The following is a 21,970-nucleotide window of genomic DNA, read 5'->3' on the forward strand; positions in this document are numbered from 1 at the left end:
TATTAAGTTGTGTTTTAGGCTTATCAACAAATAAGCTTCATATAATGTGCCTGCATTTTTGGGTGTATTTATTTAAAATAAAAAAGTGACAAGTAGCAATAGGATTTTCAATTTATAATTGTTGAATTACAAAGATTTCTTGAAAATTTGGTCTTGCAGAAGATGCTCTATCAGGCCAATTGTTGATATAGATTAATGTTCTATAAATAATTTAATGGATGTTTTTTTGTTGTTTTTTAGCTGGGAAACTTTGAGTGAGATGTACGAGACACGTGCAGGGGCGGGGCTAGCTGCTTGTCCGATGCCGATGAAAACATTCTCTGGCATGTTCGAGAATAAGGGAACATATACTGGACCACTTTAATGCATTCCCAGAGGTCAACATAATTCTCCAAACGAAAGCTTTTACGTTGTTTTGTGCAATTTTTGTGTGAATATTTCCATGGTTCACAATAATTGTTAAGTTACAATCACTTTACTGTACGTATTGGTTACTATATCGTAAGTGTAAGACCATGTTAGGTAATTGTAATTGTGGTTGCCATGGTTACAGTTTACTTCGTATTTATTTGATAAAGATATTTAGAAATATGCATGACACACTTGTAAAGTTATAAATTGTAATGATATTACTGGTTCAATGCCTAAATCCGGACGGTGCTTAATAATTCGGACACCTTTAAAAAACGTTTTTTTACTGGAATGAAAATGATCGACGCAAACGAACGCTTTGATGACCAGTTGTCAACAACAGTGTGTAAATGTAAGTATTTTCAGAGAAAATTACCTTCAAATATCCGCACAGCTTAAAGTAAAAATTGTGTGTCGTGGGGGATGACGTAATACAGCGCACGCCAGTTATTTCAGGTGTGGCGAGGTACTAATTTAATGAGAAAACAATTTTGCCTGTTGCAGACGGCTCTTTTTCTTAGTTGATCAAAACTGACGTAAAAACATATTTTACAATTCTGTACTACCCTCAGCATTTATTTAAGAAATTTAACCGACTTCTGTTACATAATAATTAATTCAATAGAGAAGGAAGCAATTCATAAGATAAAATTGGCGCGGCGTCATTATAGTTGCGTCAAAAAGTATAACGACAGCAACAGAATCTGCATGTGGGTGAGAAAAGTTGTAAACATTAATTTTCGCTAAGATAGATTTTATTGCATATTATATTACTGTTCTATTTGGCAGTTAAACATTAAATTAGAAACTAGTCCACATGATCACGTGATTAACAGGTAATAAAACTTCAACCGAACGAAGATGTCTGTATACATTTACAGGACTGAATCTGACTGCTTTGTTTCAAACAAAGTCGTGTTCATTGTTATTTTTTGGTGCACAGATACTTTGCATTTCATACGGAAATAGTGTCCGATTATTTAAGCACTCTGAAAGTCGATTTTGACAGCTTTTGCTGGCCCACTTCGGATGACTTTTTCTATGATGAAATCAGCAATATACGACTTTCTTGTTTTGCATAGATTTATAAAGAACCTAAAATTATACATTTGAAATGTGATGCAAGTGCAGTTTCAGAATGCAAAGTTATCGTCATAAAATCACTGTGTCCGGAATTAGGCACTGAACCAGTAAGTGATTTCATACAGGCCTAGTTATTTCGAGGTCTGTCATTGACTGGAAGTCAGAGGCCACATGTCAATATGCCTTAACCCAGACAAATAAATAGGCCTGGTATGAAATAATATAATCAGAATTCACTGTTGACTAAAAGTAGAGAACAACTCCAGAACAAATTTTGTTTCTAGTAACTGTACTAGTATGTGAAATTTTTTTATCCTCAGTGAGGTTCACATTGGTATGTGTTTATCAAGCACGTACCTACAAATGCCTTGAATGAGTAGATTGGTAGTTACATGAACTTTCTATAGACACAGACCCTGACAAACATGTACAGGACTAGTTTAGAGGAGAATTCAACAAAACTTCACATTAATTCTTATATTTCTCTCACTTCGAAATATTCATTATACATGTACAATGTATGTAGTGATCCGGTGAATCCAATAGAATAGAGACAATTTAGTTATCTGCTGATACACTTGATGAAGATCTTGTTTTTGTATTTTCTCAATACCAAGAAGAAGCAACTGTGATTGACAGTTGGTCATACCAGATTAGGTGTCATTTTAACTTCATAACTACAGCAAAGCAACTGTGAGTCCTTGTATAGAAAGAAGAAATGAAGTCATTCCATGTACTAACAGAACACTTAATACTGGTAACAGCTGTATATATGGCCAAGTTCAGGATGTAGCTTTAATTTATTTTGAAGTTCTTTCTGTCGCTTACAAGTTAGTGAATTATTTTCTGTAGTAATATTGTATAGATTTCCTCATGATAATTGCCATCTATACTCAAATTTGTTTTGTAGTTCATGCAATAATCTATTTTGCCTTTTTTTTCCCGAGTCAGTCAAGTGCTATTTTGTGCCATTTATGTATATGATATTTTCAGAAATACAAAATACTGCTAGCTTTTTGTTTGCAAAAGTGAACTATATTTTTATCTATATGCATATAGCAGTGTATGTTTTAATATCATGTAAATAAACATTTTTTCTAGCTTAGATTTACATAATTATATTTATATAACTATTATAGCAATAATACTTTAAGAGATTCACTTAAAGATTCAAGTGAAACCTGTGCCAGACCACCTTCAAGTAAAGGCCACTACTGTAAAACCTGCTCATACATGCCACAATTTTCTCTTCAGGTTAAGTCATAAGTGGTGTATATTTGCCTGTGTTGAGATATCTCCTGTCAAAAAAGACCACTTATTTCCCAAGAGTGGTATTTACAGACAAGTTTGACTGTACAAGTATTTTACATGCCTACTTCTGTAACTGTATTTCACTGAGGGACAGTTAGGATTGAGAAACTAGTGTAGTTGTCCCCGAGTGAAGGGAAACACCTGTCTTACCTTTTCAGATACGCGAGATTCTGGTTTTTTTTATGTACCATGTCATTGCAACACTTCCAAACTTATTGCGAGTTTAAGTCACACATTGTAAAATTTGTATATACATGTAGTTTATAGCGTCACATTGTGTATGTTTACCTGGTAAGGCGATCAACCACATGGACAATCTTGTCTTTTTTCTACTAAGCAAGCAAGATAACTTTATTTATTGTTAGTTTTACAGTCTAGCTTAAACCAGGAAGTAGGATTTAAATCCTGGAAAAAAAAGTTTTTCATTTACTATATAGATTATGATTTTTAGCTCATCTGATTTTTTGAAAAAAAATGATGAGTTATTGTCATCACTTGAGCGGTTGTCGGCGTCGGCGTCGGCGTTGCCTGGTTAAGTTTTATGTTTAGGTCAGCTTTTCTCCTAAACTATCAAAGCTATTGCTTTGAAACTTGGAATACTTGTTCACCATCATAAGCTGACCCTGTATAGCAAGAAACATAACTCCATCTTGCTTTTTGCAAGATTTATGGCCCCTTTTGTACTTAGAAATATCAGATTTCTTGGTTAAGTTTTATGTTTAGGTCAACTTTTCTCCTAAACTATCAAAGCTTTTGCTTTGAAACTTGGAATACTTGTTCACCATCATAAGCAGACCCTGTACATCAAGAAACATAACTCCATCTTGCTTTTTGCAAGAATTATTGCCCCTTTTGGACTTAGAAAATCAGTTTTCTTGGTTAAGTTTTATGTTTAGGTCAGCTTTTATCCTAAACTATCAAAGCTATTCCTTTAAATCTTGCAACACTTGTTCACCATCATAAGCTGACCCTGTACAGCAAGAAACATAACTCCATCCTGCTTTTTGCAAGATTTATGGCCCCTTTTGGACTTAGAAAATATCAGATTTCTTGGTTAAGTTTTATGTTTAGGTCAACTTTTTTCTCCTAAACTATCAAAGCTATTGCTTTAAAACTTGCAACTCTTGTTCGCCATCATAAGCTGACCCTGTACAGCAAGCAACATAACTCCATCCTGCTTTTTGCAATAATTATTGCCCCTTTTGGACTTAGAAAAATCATTTTCTTGGTTGAATATTATGTTTAAGTCAACTTTTCTCATAAACTATCAGAGCTATTGCTTTAAAACTTGCAACAGTTTTTCACCATCATAAGTGGACACTGTACATCAAGAAACATAACTCTATCCTGCTTTTTGCAAGAGTGATGGCCCTTTTTAGACTTAGAAAATCATGGGTAGGACAATATTTCTATTATACAAAAAAAATCAGATGAGCGTCAGCACCCGCAAGGCGGTGCTCTTGTTTTATATTGAGCTCAAACATAAAATATGTGATAATTGTTACTGCCACATGATTTGATGGTATGAAATCCAGTATATAATGAAGTATGAATACAGTATGGACTAGTGTTGAAACATTGAATTTCAAAAATAAATACAGAAGTGTATCAACATTTTCATTTTTTAATACTTTACACAAAGTACATGTGATTGTTATTGTTTAAAAAAAGATACTTTAACAGTCCACTGTTTGGATACATTCAATATATTTTTAGAGGTTTAACATATATCATCATTTAGGCCCAGTAAGTTAACAACTACTTCTTCACATTAATGAATGCAGTTTTCCACTTCCTGTGCTGTGCTGATGATGTGAACTGAAGGACTCTAGGTTCCTGTCTGGCTCACACATACAAGTATAGGAAATTTCCTTTCCATTATATAAGATTATAAATTAAGAGTTCTTATATAAATGAAAGAATGCAGCGAGTACAGTTTCAATGAATGTCTGTTTATGTGCTATCTTTATTGCAAATGTTACTTCACTGAAACATTTACATTTTGGTTTACTTATACATTACATTTCTATACTGTGGAATCATTTCATTCTGTGGACTTGAAATTTCTTTATTTTGGTCAAAACTGCTCCTTCATGGAAATGTTTTGTATTTCAAATTTTTGAGATAAAATGAATAGAAGTTTTATTAATTTGTATGTTCAGATTTCATTTTATCAATCAGTACAACCATGAAATCCACCAAAAATATTCCTCCCACAATTTTTATGATCACACAGTATGAGAGCCTGAAACACGAGTTGGTTCATTACCAGTTTTACAATATTTAACCACGTTATTTATCTGTCTCAAATATAAAGCTCAATTGTTAAAGTCTGGTTTGTTGAAATATATAATAATGTTGATCATATTTTTGTACTTTACCAGTAAATCACTGTTTAATGTGTTCTCACCAATACTATTCTATGTATATTGCAGGGCATTTCTTTACTTCTTGATAGACCATTTGACACTTTCTGCCATAGTAAGATTTTAAGAGCCAGATTTGTTTGTAACTGAGGCCAATTTAAGCATCAGAATGATTTAGCCACTCCCAAGAATCTCTTGGTAATAATTTGGTTTAGCATCTGGGATACTTGTATTGGATAAGATCTGTCTAGTTTCAATGCTGGCAACTGTATGGTGATGGAACAGATAATTTTTATATAATTTACTCATTTTTTAGCCTGTTAAATCATTTTTTAGCCTGTTAAATCATACATCTGCCTAATGTTAACAAATGCTGAAGTCTATTGAAGTCTTTCATCTTTAGTTTGGAGACCAGTCTCGTCATGCTACCCGGTAGTTTGTGATTGGTTAATTTTAAAAATGTGTGCAGAAACCTCCAATCAGATGGAGTTTTGAGACTGGTTGTGTTACTCAAGTTTTATTACCTGGAACACAGGACTTCAGTAAGCTTCAGTGATAGGTGAAGCAGCCTTCATGAAAATTTCAAGCATATATGTAGAATCATTTAATAGATCATGAATATCATGCACATGACTGGGTCATTTTTCGTTTTATGAACACTACTGGTTTAGTGTATTGGCTAAGCTTATATCATTTTGTATTGTGCTATTTTTTTGCTTGCTAAAATTTACCCATTTATAAATAAAGCTATTTATATATTAGTTTATTCTTATAACTATTTTATGAACAGTTTATTTGTTGTACAATTGTTTAAGTAAATAAAAAAAGGTTGATGTGAAAAAATGTTGCCTTTTTTATGTATTGAATGCAACAGACACAAACCAACAGTATGATGCAGTTTGTTATGAAGCTGTAAAGATTGCCTTAAATTGATATGCTGTTACTTTTAGGTTGTTTCAAACATTTGGTAGGGGTGGGGAGGAAGGGGGTAAACTATAGCCCTGGGCCAAAAAGAAAGTGAGTTTAGGCAGATTAAAATCATTGACCTGTCTGTGAGGCAAGTGAATAATCACATCAGTTTTATACTTCTCACTAAAAACCGATATGGAATAAAATATAATAACTGCTATTAATTTCAAGAACAGTATCTTTGGAACAATAAGATGGACAGAGCAAGTACAGCTAGTTCATTTTGTCCAAAATTTGTGGGATCTTGACCCTATGTGCTAGCTGAGTAATTTACCCCAAAAGTTCTATCTTAAAATGGGGTGTTTAATTTATCAGTTAGACTGGAACGGATTAATCACTTCAAAAATTTGGTATAAACAAGAGCAGTCCATAAAACAGCATGCTCAACTATTCAAAACTCCTCAGTGGAACAATGGCCATAACATGGCACTACTTACTTAACCAAGTTATTTCATAACAAATTAAAATTTTATTATTGCAGTGTTGCATGTAAAACTTAAACCAAATTTTCTATATCAAACAATGCCATTAAATACAAGAGCTCTCTGACTTGGTTATATAAGTATTTTTGATGAGAAGGATGTCTTGTTTGAAGGTTCAATCCAATATATTTATAACTGTTACTGTGATGCAGCTTGGACCACATTTCTCCACAAAAAAATAGATCAAATTCAACCAGGAGTTATCTAACTTGATTATTTCAGTCAGTTTGATGACTAGTCCATTACAATGATTACTGATATATAGATTGATCATTACATGCAAAACCACAATCAAATTTTCTATGTTGTAAAAGGGCCACACTTTGAATTAAGGTAGTTCTGCGCGTTTGGGTCGAAATTTTTTCTACAATGTAGAATTTGTTTAAACCCTGATTTTTCAAAACTTCAGAATATACTCAGAAAAATCAGCAAATAAAAAAGATAGGGTTGTGTGCTTGATTTTTAGCTCACCTGAGCACAAAGTGCTCAAAGGTGATCTTTTGTGATCGCCCTGTGTCCGTCGTCGTCCATCAGTCGTCAACAATTTGACTGTTAACACTCTAGAGGTCACAATTTTGGTCCAAACTTAACGAAACTTGGTCAGAATGTTACCCTCAATAAAATCTTGGGTGAGTTTGATATTGGGTCATCTGGGGTCAAAAACTAGGTCACCAGGCCAAATCCGAGGAAAAGCTTGTTAACACTCTAGAGGTCACAATTTTGGCCCAATCTTAATGAAACTTGGTCAGAATGTTACCCTCAATAAAATCTTGGATAAGTTCGATATTGGGTCATCTGGGGTTAAAAACTAGGTCACCAGGTCAAATCAAAGGAAAAGCTTGTTAACACTCTAGAGGTCACAATTTAGGCCCAATCTTAATGAAACTTGGTGTCAATAAAATCTTGGATGAGATTGATATTTGGTCAGCTGGGGTCGAAAACTAGGTCACCAGGTCAAATCAAAGGAAAAGCTTGTAAACACTCTAGAGTCCTAATTTATGACTGTATCTTCATGAAACTTGGTCAGAATGTTAATCTTAATGATATCAAGGTCCAGTTTGAATCTGGGTCATGTAGGATCATAAACTAGGTCACCAGGTCAAATCAAAGGAAAAGCTAGTTTACACTGTAGAGGCCACATTTATGACCTTACCTTAATGAAACTTGGTCTGTATGTTAATCTTGATTATCTATAGGTCAAGTTCAAATCAGTGTCAGGTGGGCTCAAAAATTAGGTCACTAGGTCAAATCAAAGGAACAGCTTGTTAACACACTAGATGCCACATTTATGACTGTATCTTCATGAAACTTAGAATGTTAATCTTGATGATCTTTAGGTCAAGATCAAATCTGGGTCATGTAGGGTCAAAAACGAGGTCACTGGGTCAAATCAAAGGAAAAGCTATTTAACACTTTAGAGGCCGCATTTATGAACATATCTTAATGAAACTTGGTCAGAATGTTAATCTTGATGATCTTTAGGTCAATAGGTCAGGTGAGTGATACAGGGTCTTCATGGCCCTCTTGTTTGTCAGACTGATTTGAAAAACTTGGACCTCACACATTTTTTCATAATGGGAGTCTATGGGAAAAACACAACTTTCATAACATTTTCGCGAATAGAATTTTTTCTACATTTTGAATGTAGAATTTAATGAACCTTCTCAGTCGTGAATAATCATATAGTCTATAATTTGGTGAAATAAAATGTATAGGTGTGTGTGCCTATTTTTGAGATATTTGACCATACTTAAAGTGAACTCTACATTTCAAGCTAATTTTTTTGACAATATTTTGAATTATTTAACGTGTCAGATGTTTTACTATCATATTTTAACTTTATAAAAGTAGTAACAGTGGCACTGTAATAAATTTACTCATGAGTTGCCATTAATTCATAAAATGATTTTCACGCACTGACACAGTACATCGCAAATTGACGCACACAAGATTGCATAATTATGTGGACTGTATGTATATACAAACAAGAGGACAATGATGGTCCTGAATCGCTCACCTGTCCCCACATGATTCAGTTTTGAACTGAGTATGACGTCGTTTTTTAGCTCACCTGTCACAAAGTGACAAGGTGACCTTTTGTGATCGCGTGGCATCCGTCGTCCGTCCGTGCGTCCGTCCATAAACTTTTGCTTGTGACCACTTTAGAGGTCACATTTTTCATGGGATCTTTATGAAAGTTGGTCAGAATGTTTATCTTGATGATATCTAGGTCAAGTTCGAAACTGGGTCAAGTGCGGTCGAAAACTAGGTCAGTAGGTCTAAAAATAGAAAAACCTTGTGACCTCTCTAGAGGCCATACTTTTCAATGGATCTTGATGAAAATTGGTCAGAATGTTTACCTTGATGATATCTAGGTCAACTTTGAAATTGGGTCACCAAAAACTAGGTCAGTAGGTCAAATAATAGAAAAACCTTGTGACCTCTCTAGAGGCCATATTTTTCATGGGATCTGTATGAAAGTTGGTCTGAATGTTCATCTTGATGATATCTAGGTCAAGTTCGAAAGTGGGTCAACTGCGGTCAAAAACTAGGTCAGTAGGTCTAAAAATAGAAAAACCTTGTGACCTCTCTAGAGGCCATACTTTTCAATGGATCTTCATGAAAATTTGTCAGAATGTTCACCTTGATGATATCTAGATAAAGTTTGAAACTGGGTCACGTGTGGTCAAAACTAGGTCAGTAGGTAAAAAAATAGAAAAACCTTGTGACCTCTCTAGAGGCCATACTCTTCATGAGATTTTCATGAAAATTGGTGAGAATGTTCATCTTGATAATATCTAGGTCAAGTTCAAAACTGGGTCATGTGCCTTCAAAAACTAGGTCATTAGGTCAAATAATAGAAAAACCTTGTGACCTCTCTAGAAGCCATATTTTTCAATGAATCTTCATGAAAATTGGGTCATGTGGAGACAGGTGAGCGATTCAGGACCTCCTCTTGTTCCATTATTTGGCATGTTTTTGAGCTCATGTGACCCAGTTTTGAACTTGACCTAGATATCATCAAGATAAAAATCCTGACCAATTTTCATGAAGATCCATTGAAAAATATGACCTTTAGAGAGGTCACCAGGTTTTTCAATTCTTTGACCTAATGACCTAGTTTTTGAAGGCATGTGATCCAGTTTTGAACTTGACCTAGATATCATCAAGGTGAACATTCTCATCAATTTTCATGAAGATCTCATGAAAAATGTGGCCTCTAGAGAGGTCACAAGTTTTTTCTATTTTTAGACCTACTGACCTAGTTTTTGACCGCACATGACCCAGTTTCGAACTGAAATAGATATCATCAAGATGAACATTCTGACCAATTTTCATGAAGATCCACTGGAAAATATAGCCTCTAGGGAGGTCAAATGTTTTTTCTATTTTTAGACCTACTGACCTAGTTTTTGACCGCAGTTGACCCAGTTTCGAACCTGACCTAGATATCATTAAGATGAACATTCAGACCAACTTTCATACAGATCCCATGAAAAATATATCCTCTAGAGAGGTCACAAAGTTTTTTTATTATTTGACCTACTGACCTAGTTTTTGAAGGCACGTGACCCAGTTTCAAACTAGACTTAGATATCATCAAGGTGAACATTCTGACCAATTTTCATGAAGATCCATTGAAAAGTATGGCCTCTAGAGAGGTCACAAGGTTTTTCTATTTTTAGACCTACTGACCTAGTTTTCGACCGCACTTGACCCAGTTTCGAACTTGACCTAGATATCATCAAGATAAACATTCAGACCAACTTTCATACAGATCCCATGAAAAATATCACCTCTAGAGAGGTCACAAGGTTTTTTCATTATTTGACCTATTGACCTAGTTTTGAAGGCACGTGACCCAGTTTTGAACGATCTAGATATCATCAAGGTGAACATTCTGACCAATTTTCATGAAGATCCATTGAAAAGTATGGCCTCTAGAGAGGTCACAAGGGTTTTTTTTAGACCTACTGACCTAGTTTTTGACCGGAGTTGACCCGGTTTCAAATTTCACCTAGATATCATCAAGATAAACATTCAGACCACCTTTCATACAGATCCCATGAAAAATATGGCCTCTAGAGTGGTCACAAGCAAAAGTTTACGGACGGACGCACGGCACTTGACCCAGTTTCGAACTTGACCTAGATATCATTAAGGTGAACATTCTTACCACTTTTCATAAAGATCCCATGAAAAATGTGACCTCTAGATGGTCATAAGCAGAAGTTTACACATGCACGGACGCATGTATGGACGACGGACGCCGCGCGATCACAAAAGCTCACCTTGTCACTTTCTGACAGGTGAACTAAAAATGTAGTATAGTAGCAAAAAACAAAGTCCCATAACTCTGCTGAATATTTTTCTGAAAGAACCTAACATACACCATGCACAAGTAAGGTTGGTACTGATCACTTGTGTGAAGTTCCATTAAATTGTGTGTAATGTTTCGGGAGATTAGGCACGCACATGACTGCTAAGTTCCATAACTGTGCAGAATTTTTTTCTGAAAGAAGTTCAAAGAACCTGTCGTGCACCATGCACAATTAGGGTTACTACTGATCACTTGTGTTAAGTTTCATTAAATTGTGTGCATGGGTTCAGGAGAATAGGTGTGCACAAGATTGCATATGCAGACTCTATGTATATAGTATAGAAACAAAAAACATAGTCCCGTAACTCTGCAAATTTTTTTTCTAAAAGAACCTAACGTGCGCAATGCATAACTACTGTTGTTACTGATCACTTGTGTGAAGTTTCATTAAATTGTGTCAAGGGGATTAGGAGAGTTGGAGCGCACAAGATTGTGTCTACAGACAGACAAATGGACAGACAACCTGAAACCAAGATACCCCACTTACAACTTCGTTGTTGGGGGGGAGGGGGGTGGGTATAAAAATGCTATATAAAACCAGCTTTATTTATTCAGTCTGGTAACTGTATAAAGAATTACAGCATGCACATGAATTTTGAAACCTGTTTATTACATTGTGACAATTACATTTAAAATATGAAAGTTTCCATCAAGATTCTGGAAACAATTTTAACACTTCCTTAGCAAATGGATGTAGAGGGAACCCCATAACATTGAAGTAATCTCCCTTGATTCCACTAATCAAAGTACTTCCCAAAGCTTGTATACCATAGCCACCAGCTTTGTCCCTGAAATAATAAATTTATATTTCCATACCTATTTCATTTTACAGCAGAAAACTTCTAATGGTGGCGACTCCATCAAATCTTTACAAAGTAATTATATCTGAAGTTTTCAACTTAGATAGAAAACAATGCTTTACAAGTACATGCAGATTGTGCAATTCTTTGACTAGCTTAGGTAGGTCAAAGGTCAAGGTCACAGTGACCCAGAATAATTAAACTATTTCTAGACGATAACTTGAAAAATAAAACAAGATTCCAGATAATAACTCAAGAATGCTTTGGCACAGGATCTTCAAACTTGACATGGAGTTTGGGCATGACCAGTAGATGACGGCTACTGGTTTCGAGGTCAAAGGTCAAGGTCACATAGGCCCAGAACAGTAGAACATTTTTTGCCAGATAACTAGAAAATGCTTTGGTCTAAGATCACATTTGATACGGAGGTCACTTATGACCAGTAAATGACCCATAATTACTGATTCGAGGTCCAGTGAACAGTGACCTTGTGCAGTTACTAAAAGCATCATGGGGGGCATTTCGTGTTCTATGAGCTCTAGTTTTATCTTCAAAAGTTGGAATTCCCACCAAATAACAGTTTTGGACAAATTCAAATGAGTTCAAAGTAACTGTTCAAAATAAGCTGCGTTGGAATATATCTGCACCAGTATTGTCATATAATGTCTGGTCAAATTTTCTGGCATCAAACTTAACATTTTATTATGCTTGAAGAACATGCACTTGAATAAAAGGTCCATTGATTCATCAGTAATTAATTGTGTAAATCAGGCATATAACTTACATTGCTTCACCTGTATCCACATATGCCTGAATTATTCGTGGAGTAAGTTCTCCCATATATACCTCTGTACATGTATGAAACTGGGTCAGGTTATACTTTGCTAAGGTAGAATCTGAAACATTCAGAATTACATATAAAGTCTTTGATAGCATATAACATTTTCAATGTGGCATAACAGATACAGATTTAATGTTCAAAAATCGGTACTATGCTTTAACATGAGATGACCCAAGTCTGATAAGTTTTATCAAAGTCATTTGCATATTTTCATCAACAGACATGACTCTGAATGTATTATTTAAACATGTAACATAAATGTCAACTAACTTAATGAATTCAAGGGCAAACAAAGGATTGAGGCCATGTTCCTCCTATGTTAGAGGTCCATAATGCTTTAAATTTTTATCTTAAGATCAGATGAAACAGCCTTCCAAATAGACGTTATGTGTAATTACATGGTTAGAAAAGCACTACTTTTAATATTGCACATGAATATAATATAATATGAACATAATATATATAACAAGGGTTATCAGAGGGACAACCACATTTTAAGTTAAAAATAGGCAATGAACTCAATCAAGATGGACACACCCACATGGTGACCCCGGCAGTATACCCACTACTAAACTTTCTCTACACATATAAAAATAGAAGTATCAACAATGTATGACATCAGTACAACATACATCATCAACATCATTTCTAAACCAAACTGTACTGCAATATGCTCCCATATAACAGTCTGATACAAATTATATAATGTCATTAGCAGTGAAGTCCTATATCTGTAAAACTCTACCTGATTTCGGAGTCACCAGAACAACTGAAGTGAACACATCATGTGCATTTCCATTTAACCTAGAAGTATATAAAAATATTGCAATACTGTCCCTTTTAAGTTGTTTCCTATCTGTATTAAAATTGTTAAGTGTAGTACTACAAGTAATTAAGATGCAAAAATAATGAACTTTGCAGTGTTCAACCTTAAGATTCCTTCCAAGTTGCCAGAAGGGCAAGTTAGGCAAGTTCCAACTTTAAGCAATTAATGTTGTGTTCATTTTCATTTCGGTCAATACACAAAGTGAAAATATTCATTTTCATATTCCATTTCCTTATTTCATTCATTTCCAGTAATCATAAAGCAAAAGATGACAAAAAATAAACAGATAAAATATCAAGGATAATTCCTGTATTAACACTTAAAATTTGAGGTTTCCTACCACTGAATCCTAGTGAACGACTTACCAGACAGTTTGTCTTTCCCATTTTTGACTTTCAAAAGCCAGTAGACATATACATATTGTTAAAACTGTTTTGTAAGTTCAAAATAGTACAAGCAGTGTCACGAAAGCAATCCTTCACTCTCTTCAATAAAAGACATGAGAAAATGTAATATAAACTTTAAACTACATACCTAGACAATATACTGATAGCATGGTCCCTGGATGAATGTTTCTCAAATATCTCATCATTGTACATACCTAGATAATACACTGATAGCATGGTCCCTGGAAGAAGGTTTCTCAAATATCTCGCCATTGTACATACCTAGATAATACACTGATAGCATGGTCCCTGGATGAAGGTTTCTCAAAAATCTCATCACTGTACATACCTAGACAATACACTGATAGCATGGTCCCTGGATGAACGTTTCTCAAATATCTCATCACTGTACATACCTAGACAATACACTGATAGCATGGTCCCTGGATGAAGGTTTCTCAAATATCTCTTCATTGTACATACCTAGACAATATACTGATAGCACGGACCCTGGATGAAGGTTTCTCAAATATCTCGTCATTGTACATACCTAGATAATACACTGATAGCATGGTTCCTGGATGAAGGTTTCTCAAATATCTCGCCATTGTACATACCTAGATAATACACTGATAGCATGGTCCCTGGATGAAGGTTTCTCAAATATCTCGTCATTGTACATACCTAGATAATACACTGATAGCATGGTCCCTGGATGAAGGTTTCTCAAATATCTCGTCATTGTACATACCTAGATAATACACTGATAGCATGGTCCCTGGATGAAGGTTTCTCGAATATCTCGCCATTGTACATACCTAGACAATACACTGATAGCATGGTACATACCTAGATAATACACTGATAGCATGGTCCCTGGATGAAGGTTTCTCGAATATCTCGCCATTGTACATACCAAGACAATACACTGATAGCATGGTCCCTGGATGAAGGTTTCTCAAATATCTCGCCATTGTACATACCTAGATAATACACTGATAGCATGGTCCCTGGATGAAGGTTTCTCGAATATCTCGTCATTGTACATACCTAGATAATACACTGATAGCATGGTCCCTGGATGAAGGTTTCTCAAATATCTCGCCATTGTACATACCTAGATAATACACTGATAGCATGGTCCCTGGATGAAGGTTTCTCAAATATCTCGCCATTGTACATACCTAGATAATACACTGATAGCATGGTCCCTGGATGAAGGTTTCTCAAATATCTCGTCATTGTACATACCTAGATAATACACTGATAGCATGGTCCCTGGATGAAGGTTTCTCAAATATCTCGTCATTGTACATACCTAGATAATACACTGATAGCATGGTCCCTGGATGAAAGTTTCTCAAATATCTCGTCATTGTACATACCTAGATAATACACTGAGGTCCCTGGATGAAGGTTTCTCAAATATCTCTTCACTGTACATACCTAGATAATATACTGATAGCATGGTCCCTGGATGAAGGTTTCTCAAATATCTCGCCATTGTACATACCTAGATAATACACTGATAGCATGGTCCCTGGATGAAGGTTTCTCAAATATCTCGTCACTGTACATACCTAGATAATACACTGATAGCATGGTCCCTGGATGAAGGTTTCTCAAATATCTCATCATTGTACATACCTAGACAATATACGGATAGCATGGTCCCTGGATGAAGGTTTCTCAAATATCTCGCCATTATACATACCTAGATAATACACTGATAGCATGGTCCCTGGATGAAGGTTTCTCAAATATCTTGTCATTGTACATACCTAGATAATATACTGATAGCATGGTCCCTGGATGAAGGTTTCTCAAATATCTCATCATTGTACATACCTAGACAATATACACTGATAGCATGGTCCCTGGATGAAGGTTTCTCAAATATCTCGCCATTGTACATACCTAGATAATACACTGATAGCATGGTCCCTGGATGAAGGTTTCTCAAATATCTCGTCACTGTACATACCTAGATAATACACTGATAGCATGGTCCCTGGATGAAGGTTTCTCAAATATCTCATCATTGTACATACCTAGACAATATACGGATAGCATGGTCCCTGGATGAAGGTTTCTCAAATATCTCGCCATTATACATACCTAGATAATACACTGATAGCATGGTCCCTGGATGAAGGTTTCTCAAATATCTTGTCATTGTACATACCTAGATAATATACTGATAGCATGGTCCCTGGATGAAGGTTTCTCAAATATCTCATCATTGTACATACCTAGACAATATACACTGATAGCATGGTCCCTGGATGAAGGTTTCTCAAATATCTCGCCATTGTACATACCTAGATAATACACTGATAGCATGGACCCTGGATGAAGGTTTCTCAAATATCTCGCCACTGTGCATACCTAGATAACACACTGATAGCATGGACCCTGGATGAAGGTTTCTCAAATATCTTGTCATTGTACATACCTAGACAATATACTGATAGCATGGTCCCTGGATGAAGGTTTCTCAAATATCTCATCATCGTGTGTTACAATAGTATCTGCCCCAATAATAAGATCAGGAGGCGGTGCCTAAAAGTATAAAGTTTTCTTAAGTTTCCAGATAAAAACATGCAAGTGTGTAAAGAAGGACTAGGCCCCGATACGATCATCTGACCTTGACCTTGAATGCTACAGAATAAGTTTGATACAGCTTAATGCAAGAATGGTACAGACCAGTTTGATGTATTTCTACACACAGGTTCATGAAACTACAATGTACAAAGTTTACTATCATTTTTCTTGTTAACAGAGCTTTGACCGAGTTCCAAACTTCAGGCCCCGTGTTCACAAAACATTTTCAGTCTCAGCTGAGTTTGATAATGAAACTTTGTCATTTATATCTAAATAGCCTGTTTAAAACTAAATTTTAAGTTAATAACTATTTTCAAATGACCTTTCATTATTGATGGGCAGTTTCAATTGGAATTAAGTCTTGAAGTTTTAGTAAAACTAATAATAAAATTTCAATCTCAAACTCAGCTGAGATCGAAAAATGTTTTGTGAACACGGGGCCAGGTTACCTAGATTTCAATACAAGTGCTCTGATCAGGTTTCATGAACAGCAGATAGAAAATGTGGCCTCTGGAGTGTTAGCGAAGTTTTTTTCTATGATTATCCTTGTGTACCTGTCTTCAACCCAGATGATCCAATCAATCTTGACCTAGATTTCATGAAGGCAAACAATCTGACCAGGTTTCATGTAGATCAGGTAGGAAATGTTTACAAGATTTTTCTATGATTTGACAATGTCTTTAACTCCTGATCAGTTTCAAACTTCAGACAGATTTCATAAAAGACAAAAATTGTGATCTGGTTTCATGAAAATTGCACAAGAATATGTTAACAAATGTAAGACAGGCAACTTTGACTAACCTAAGGGTCTAAACTCTGTTGTTTCTGTAGCAATCTTTCCTGTTATCAAACTTCAGTGTCATCTTGTGACCATATACATGCTATGAATATTACTCAAGAAAATGATGTCTCTGTTTTAACAGTAAAGCTCCTGCTGATAACAACCACAACTGTTTTGAAGATGATGTTGCTGAGCACTGCTGAATAAGCCATTTCATTGTCTTAATGTTGATTGTTTCACCTACATACAACACTGTACACTCCTATGCTTTTGGTTTGTTTAAGTAGGTGTTATAGAAATACTTTTTGATTAACACAGCCTCAAATTAAAATAAGCAGCAGCTACACATAAACATTTAACAAGGAATATTTCTGCATATAAGGTTGTGTAGTTACCTGACTCCCATACAATCTCTCAGTGACTTCTAACGTCTTCTGTTTGGCAGTCTCATTCACATAATCCAATGGTGTTTTGAAACTATCTTTTTTGAGATTTTCCTCAAAATTAGATGGCACAATGTCAAACTTCAAGCCCTGCACAAATTTCAAAACCAAAAAAAAAAAATACACTGAACACCATAAATAATTAAAGGCAACTTAGTAATACCCTACATTACTGTATGAATGATACAGACTACTCGGGTATTCCAAATCAGTTTTCACAAAATTAAAATGGGACTAATTCTTCCTCATGTACAGTTTCATTTTTCATTATTTGTGAATAGTCTATTATATTCCCAACAAAAAGCCATTATCTGATTTATGAAATGTCAGATACTTTGCCTACTATTCAAATTCTCGACTTCCATGAACAACACTGGACAATAAAGATAACATTTTGATACAACTAGAAATTCTTTTTTGTAAGGAAAAATACAAAATAATACTCAATAGTGTTATTTACCTGCTAACTTTAAAATTGTGTCATTTTACTAATTTTACTGGTCTTCCTGAAAATTTACTGTTAGTGGGATCATTGCTGGCACAAACATTAATACCCACCTATTCAGATCTGCTATGCTTGCATTGAGTGTTTAATATACTGACTATAGGTTAAGGCAAAGAGCTATAAAAATAAATGTATTTTATACTTCTCTGATTAAGGTTAGGTTTAACCTAAGTTTTATTTATAGTGTAGTGTACATTCAATGTGGGAGAATTGGCTAATGCCTATAGCATGCCAACTGTCTAATAATTACGTGAACCCAGGTTCATGGTCGAAAAACTAGGATTAACAATCGATAAACCAGGTTTTTACAAATATTAACCTATATTTTCGAGCGAAAACATAGGATAACGCCGTTAACCATAGTTCAGCTCATAAACATAGGTTCATGCTTGTAAACCCAAGTTTGTGGTCGTAAACATAGGTTCACATTCGTAAACTATGTTTTACGAGTGTGAACCAGAGTTCACGAACATAAACATAGGATAACGACCGTAAACTTAAGACAACAACCGACATTCGTATTTCAATTGAGAAACCTAGTTTATCAAACGTAAACCATGATTTACGGTCCATATAATAGGAATATAAAATCAACTATGTATTTCGGGCGTGAACATGGGTTTACGACCGTGAACCTATGTTTACAGACGTGAACATATTTTTACGATCATGAACTTGGATATACGTGAATCTTCTACAAGGTCTACTAGGTTTACGTTCGATAAACTAGGTTTCTCGAACGAAACTGTGATTTTCGGTCATAAACTTAGGTACATGTTCGTAAACTATGATTCGTGCCCATGAACCCAGGTTCACACCCGTAAACATAGGTTCATGCTCAATCGAGAAACCCAGTTTATCGAATGTAAACATGGGTTCAAGAGCGTTATCCTATGTTTTTGCTCGAAAATATACGTAAGTATTCGCTAATCCTGGTTTTTCGACCAAGAACATAATTACTGGATAATTGGCTTGCCGTGAACCATAGTTTACTGACGTGAACCTATGTTACGACAGTGAACTTCGCTTTAAGAGCATGAACCATAGTTTACGAACGTGAACCTAGGTTTATGTTCGATAAACTAGGTTTCTGAAACAAAACTATGATTTTCGGTCGTTATAATCCTATTCACAAGCGTTAGTCTAAATAATGAGACCTCGGGTAGACCGATTTTACATTCTGATATTTCATGTTGTCTACCTTGAGGTCTCAAACAGAAACAATCAAAACTGTGTTGGAAACTTTGATTGATTGAAATTATGATTTTTCAGTAGCCACAGAAATTTGTGAGTCCTAAAGTTTACCTGTTGTTTTAAATAATTTATTTATTTTATTTGGGTTTTATGGCGCACCAACACAGTATAGGTTATATGACGCCAAACAGGAATACAAATTTTGGTTTCATATCTCATTTAAATAAATAGTAAATAAAAAAGAAAAAACAGGACTACATATTTATCAAGAATTTCTGTTGTAAAAAAGTTAAACCTCTAACGGTTCAATCATCTTAAGTAATGGCGGTCAGAGACGTGACCAATAAAAAAAACACTTCATGTAGTAATGTATTTACCTATATCTGCCATTTTCCAAAATGTAGTATACACGTGTCAAAACCTCTAAAAAATTTTAACTGCCATAGTTTGAAAGATTTTTAAGGAATCTATATAATATATACATCATTGGAAAGGAAAAATTAAACGCCTTCTTTGTATGTATTTCTTTATTTTATCCGTCGCTGTATTTTAACGCGATTCTCGCCCAACAGATTTCGTTGGGCATTACATACGCAAAGAAGAAAACATTTCCACCACAATTTTGACCTTTTCTGGTTTGTACTCGGAGGGGGATATTGGTCTTAAACCCAAATTCAGTCGTTAACTGAGGTTCATGCTCATGAACGAAGTTCAATCAAGAAACCTTGTTTATCGAACGTAAACCTGGGTTCACGAGCGTAAACTATTCTTTACGCCCGTTATCTTATGTTTTCGCTCTAAAATACAGTTTTTACAAGTTTTGAAAAACCTGGTTTTACATTCATAAAATCCAGTTTATCGATCATTAATCCTAGTTTTTCCACCGTGAACCTGGGTTCACGCAATTACTGCACAATTGGAGTGCCAAAAAATGCCGACCTCTTTCAGTGATTGTTGGTGTCAGCCCTAGTCCAAATAATTGTACTCAAGAGTTGAATATCATTATATTTTTTTGACTGGTCGATATCCCTCTCCAGGTAGACAACGTGAAATATCAGAATGTAAAATCGCCGATTCAGGTCTCATCTTAATTCTTAGGCATAAAAAAAAAATTGTTCGTTTCCGTTATCCCGACCTACCCTAAATTTTTGGCCTGACCCTAAATGTTTTTATGGCCTTGGAGAATTTTTTTTTCAACATTTTGACAGAAAGTCGCAAAACTGCACTTTTTATGCTTTGAACATGTTTAGTGGTTAGAAATCAACTTATTGATGCTCTAAAGGCATAACTACCTTGTTTGTATTCATTTTTTGACACAATGATAATTTCTGGAAAGTTTCCCTTAATAAAAAAAAATTCCAAAAAAAGAAGTTTTTCCGATCTACCTACCCTGATTTTTTTGAGCATGTTACCGGAAACAAAGAATTTTTTTTAGGCCTTAGGCGTGAAAAAAAAATCTTTGTTTCCGGTATCCCGACCTACCCTAAATTTTTGGCCCAACCCTAAATGTTTTTATGGCCTTGGAGAATATTTTTTTCAACTTTTTAACAAAAAGATGCAAAACTGCACTTTATATGCTTTAAACATGGCCCATGATGTTAAAAGTCAACTGATGGTGTAAAGGCATAACCCCCTTATTTGTAATCATTTTTTGACAAAAAAAAATAATTTCCGAAAAGTCTCCCTTAATAAAATAAATTCCAAAAAAAAAATATTTTTCGACCTACTTACCCTAATTTTTTTGAGCATGATACCGGAAACAAAGAATTTTTTTTTTAGGCCTTATCTATCTTATTTAGACAGTGTCAGGCCATGTTTCTGTCGCAAAGTGCTGACTTACAATTTGTTCCAGCATGATTTTCCGCCTTGGAGATGAACTTGCAAGAACAATTTTCTTGCTGTTTAGTGAACTGAGAATTGGTTGCAACATTATCAGTTCTAAAATAAAAGGCATGTCCGAAATGTGATAGGGAAAATGTGGAAGTCGACGTAAGGCGGCGCAGTAATAATAATTCACTGTGAAAATTACAAAGAGATCCAGGTATGAACACACTAAATCGGGACAGCAAAAGCTATTGGTCAACATTAAAACATTAGAAAAAAAACTTAGAGAAAAGTAAAGGTCATTTGCATCTGTGCATTATATGATGATGCCAAATACATCATGATTAATATTTTAAGGTTTTTAACAGATTCAGTGTCATATCTCACTGATTTGTGCAAAATACTATCTCAAATGACCTATCATGGGACAATCACATAAATAGGTCAACCAAAGAAGCTAACCAAACCCTAGGATTATTTCGAAGAAACATTAAGGTCAAATCCCAACCCATTAAGACCATTGCTTACCAGACTCTAGTCAGACCCCAGCTTGAATATGCCTCCGAGGTATGGTCGCCCCACACCCAAACCCAGATAGACCAAATTGAAAGTGTCCAAAGGACACCCGTTGGATCAAGACTGACTACGGCCGTACTTTTAGTGTTACAGATATGCTACACTCCCTAAACCTTCTGTAATATTCTCTAATAGGGTTCTATCATTTTATATTCATATGGAATAGTATGTGTGAGTCCCTGATCCA

General features: G+C 35.1%; 2 protein-coding genes across 4 annotated transcripts in view; one reads left to right on the forward strand and one right to left on the reverse strand.

Moving 5' to 3' along the window:
- The window catches only part of LOC123556815 (kelch-like protein 8), a 41,690-nt gene extending 35,676 nt beyond the window's left edge, over positions 1–6,014 (forward strand). For all 3 annotated transcript variants that reach the window (XM_045347812.2, XM_053543142.1, XM_053543141.1), the window contains one exon: positions 241–6,014. In XM_045347812.2, coding sequence (XP_045203747.2) covers positions 241–254 — 14 coding nt within the window. In that variant the 3' untranslated portion in view covers positions 255–6,014. The remainder of the gene's footprint in view (positions 1–240) is intronic.
- A 5,578-nt stretch (positions 6,015–11,592) lies between these two features.
- Positions 11,593–21,392, reverse strand: LOC123556814 (probable bifunctional dTTP/UTP pyrophosphatase/methyltransferase protein). Its single transcript, XM_045347810.2, has 6 exons — positions 21,224–21,392; positions 17,637–17,774; positions 16,312–16,418; positions 13,390–13,448; positions 12,588–12,699; positions 11,593–11,791 (listed from the first exon to the last, which is right to left on the reverse strand). Exons 1-6 carry the CDS (start codon positions 21,335–21,337, stop codon positions 11,653–11,655), a joined length of 669 nt encoding a protein of 222 aa, XP_045203745.2. The 5' UTR covers positions 21,338–21,392; the 3' UTR covers positions 11,593–11,652.
- Between the last annotated feature and the right edge of the window lie 578 nt (positions 21,393–21,970).

This window comes from Mercenaria mercenaria, chromosome 5 (assembly GCF_021730395.1).
Source record: "Mercenaria mercenaria strain notata chromosome 5, MADL_Memer_1, whole genome shotgun sequence".
NCBI classification, from domain to species: domain Eukaryota; kingdom Metazoa; phylum Mollusca; class Bivalvia; order Venerida; family Veneridae; genus Mercenaria; species Mercenaria mercenaria.

Coding starts and splice junctions, on each gene's coding strand:
- LOC123556814 (XM_045347810.2), bottom strand. CDS start 21,337: ATGCCTTTTATTTTAGAACTGATAATGTTGCAACCAATTCTCAGTTCA. Junction 13,449..16,311: donor GCTATCAGTATATTGTCTAG/GTATGTACAATG, acceptor ATATACTTCTAG/GTTAAATGGAAATGCACATG. Junction 12,700..13,389: donor TCTGGTGACTCCGAAATCAG/GTAGAGTTTTAC, acceptor TGAATGTTTCAG/ATTCTACCTTAGCAAAGTAT.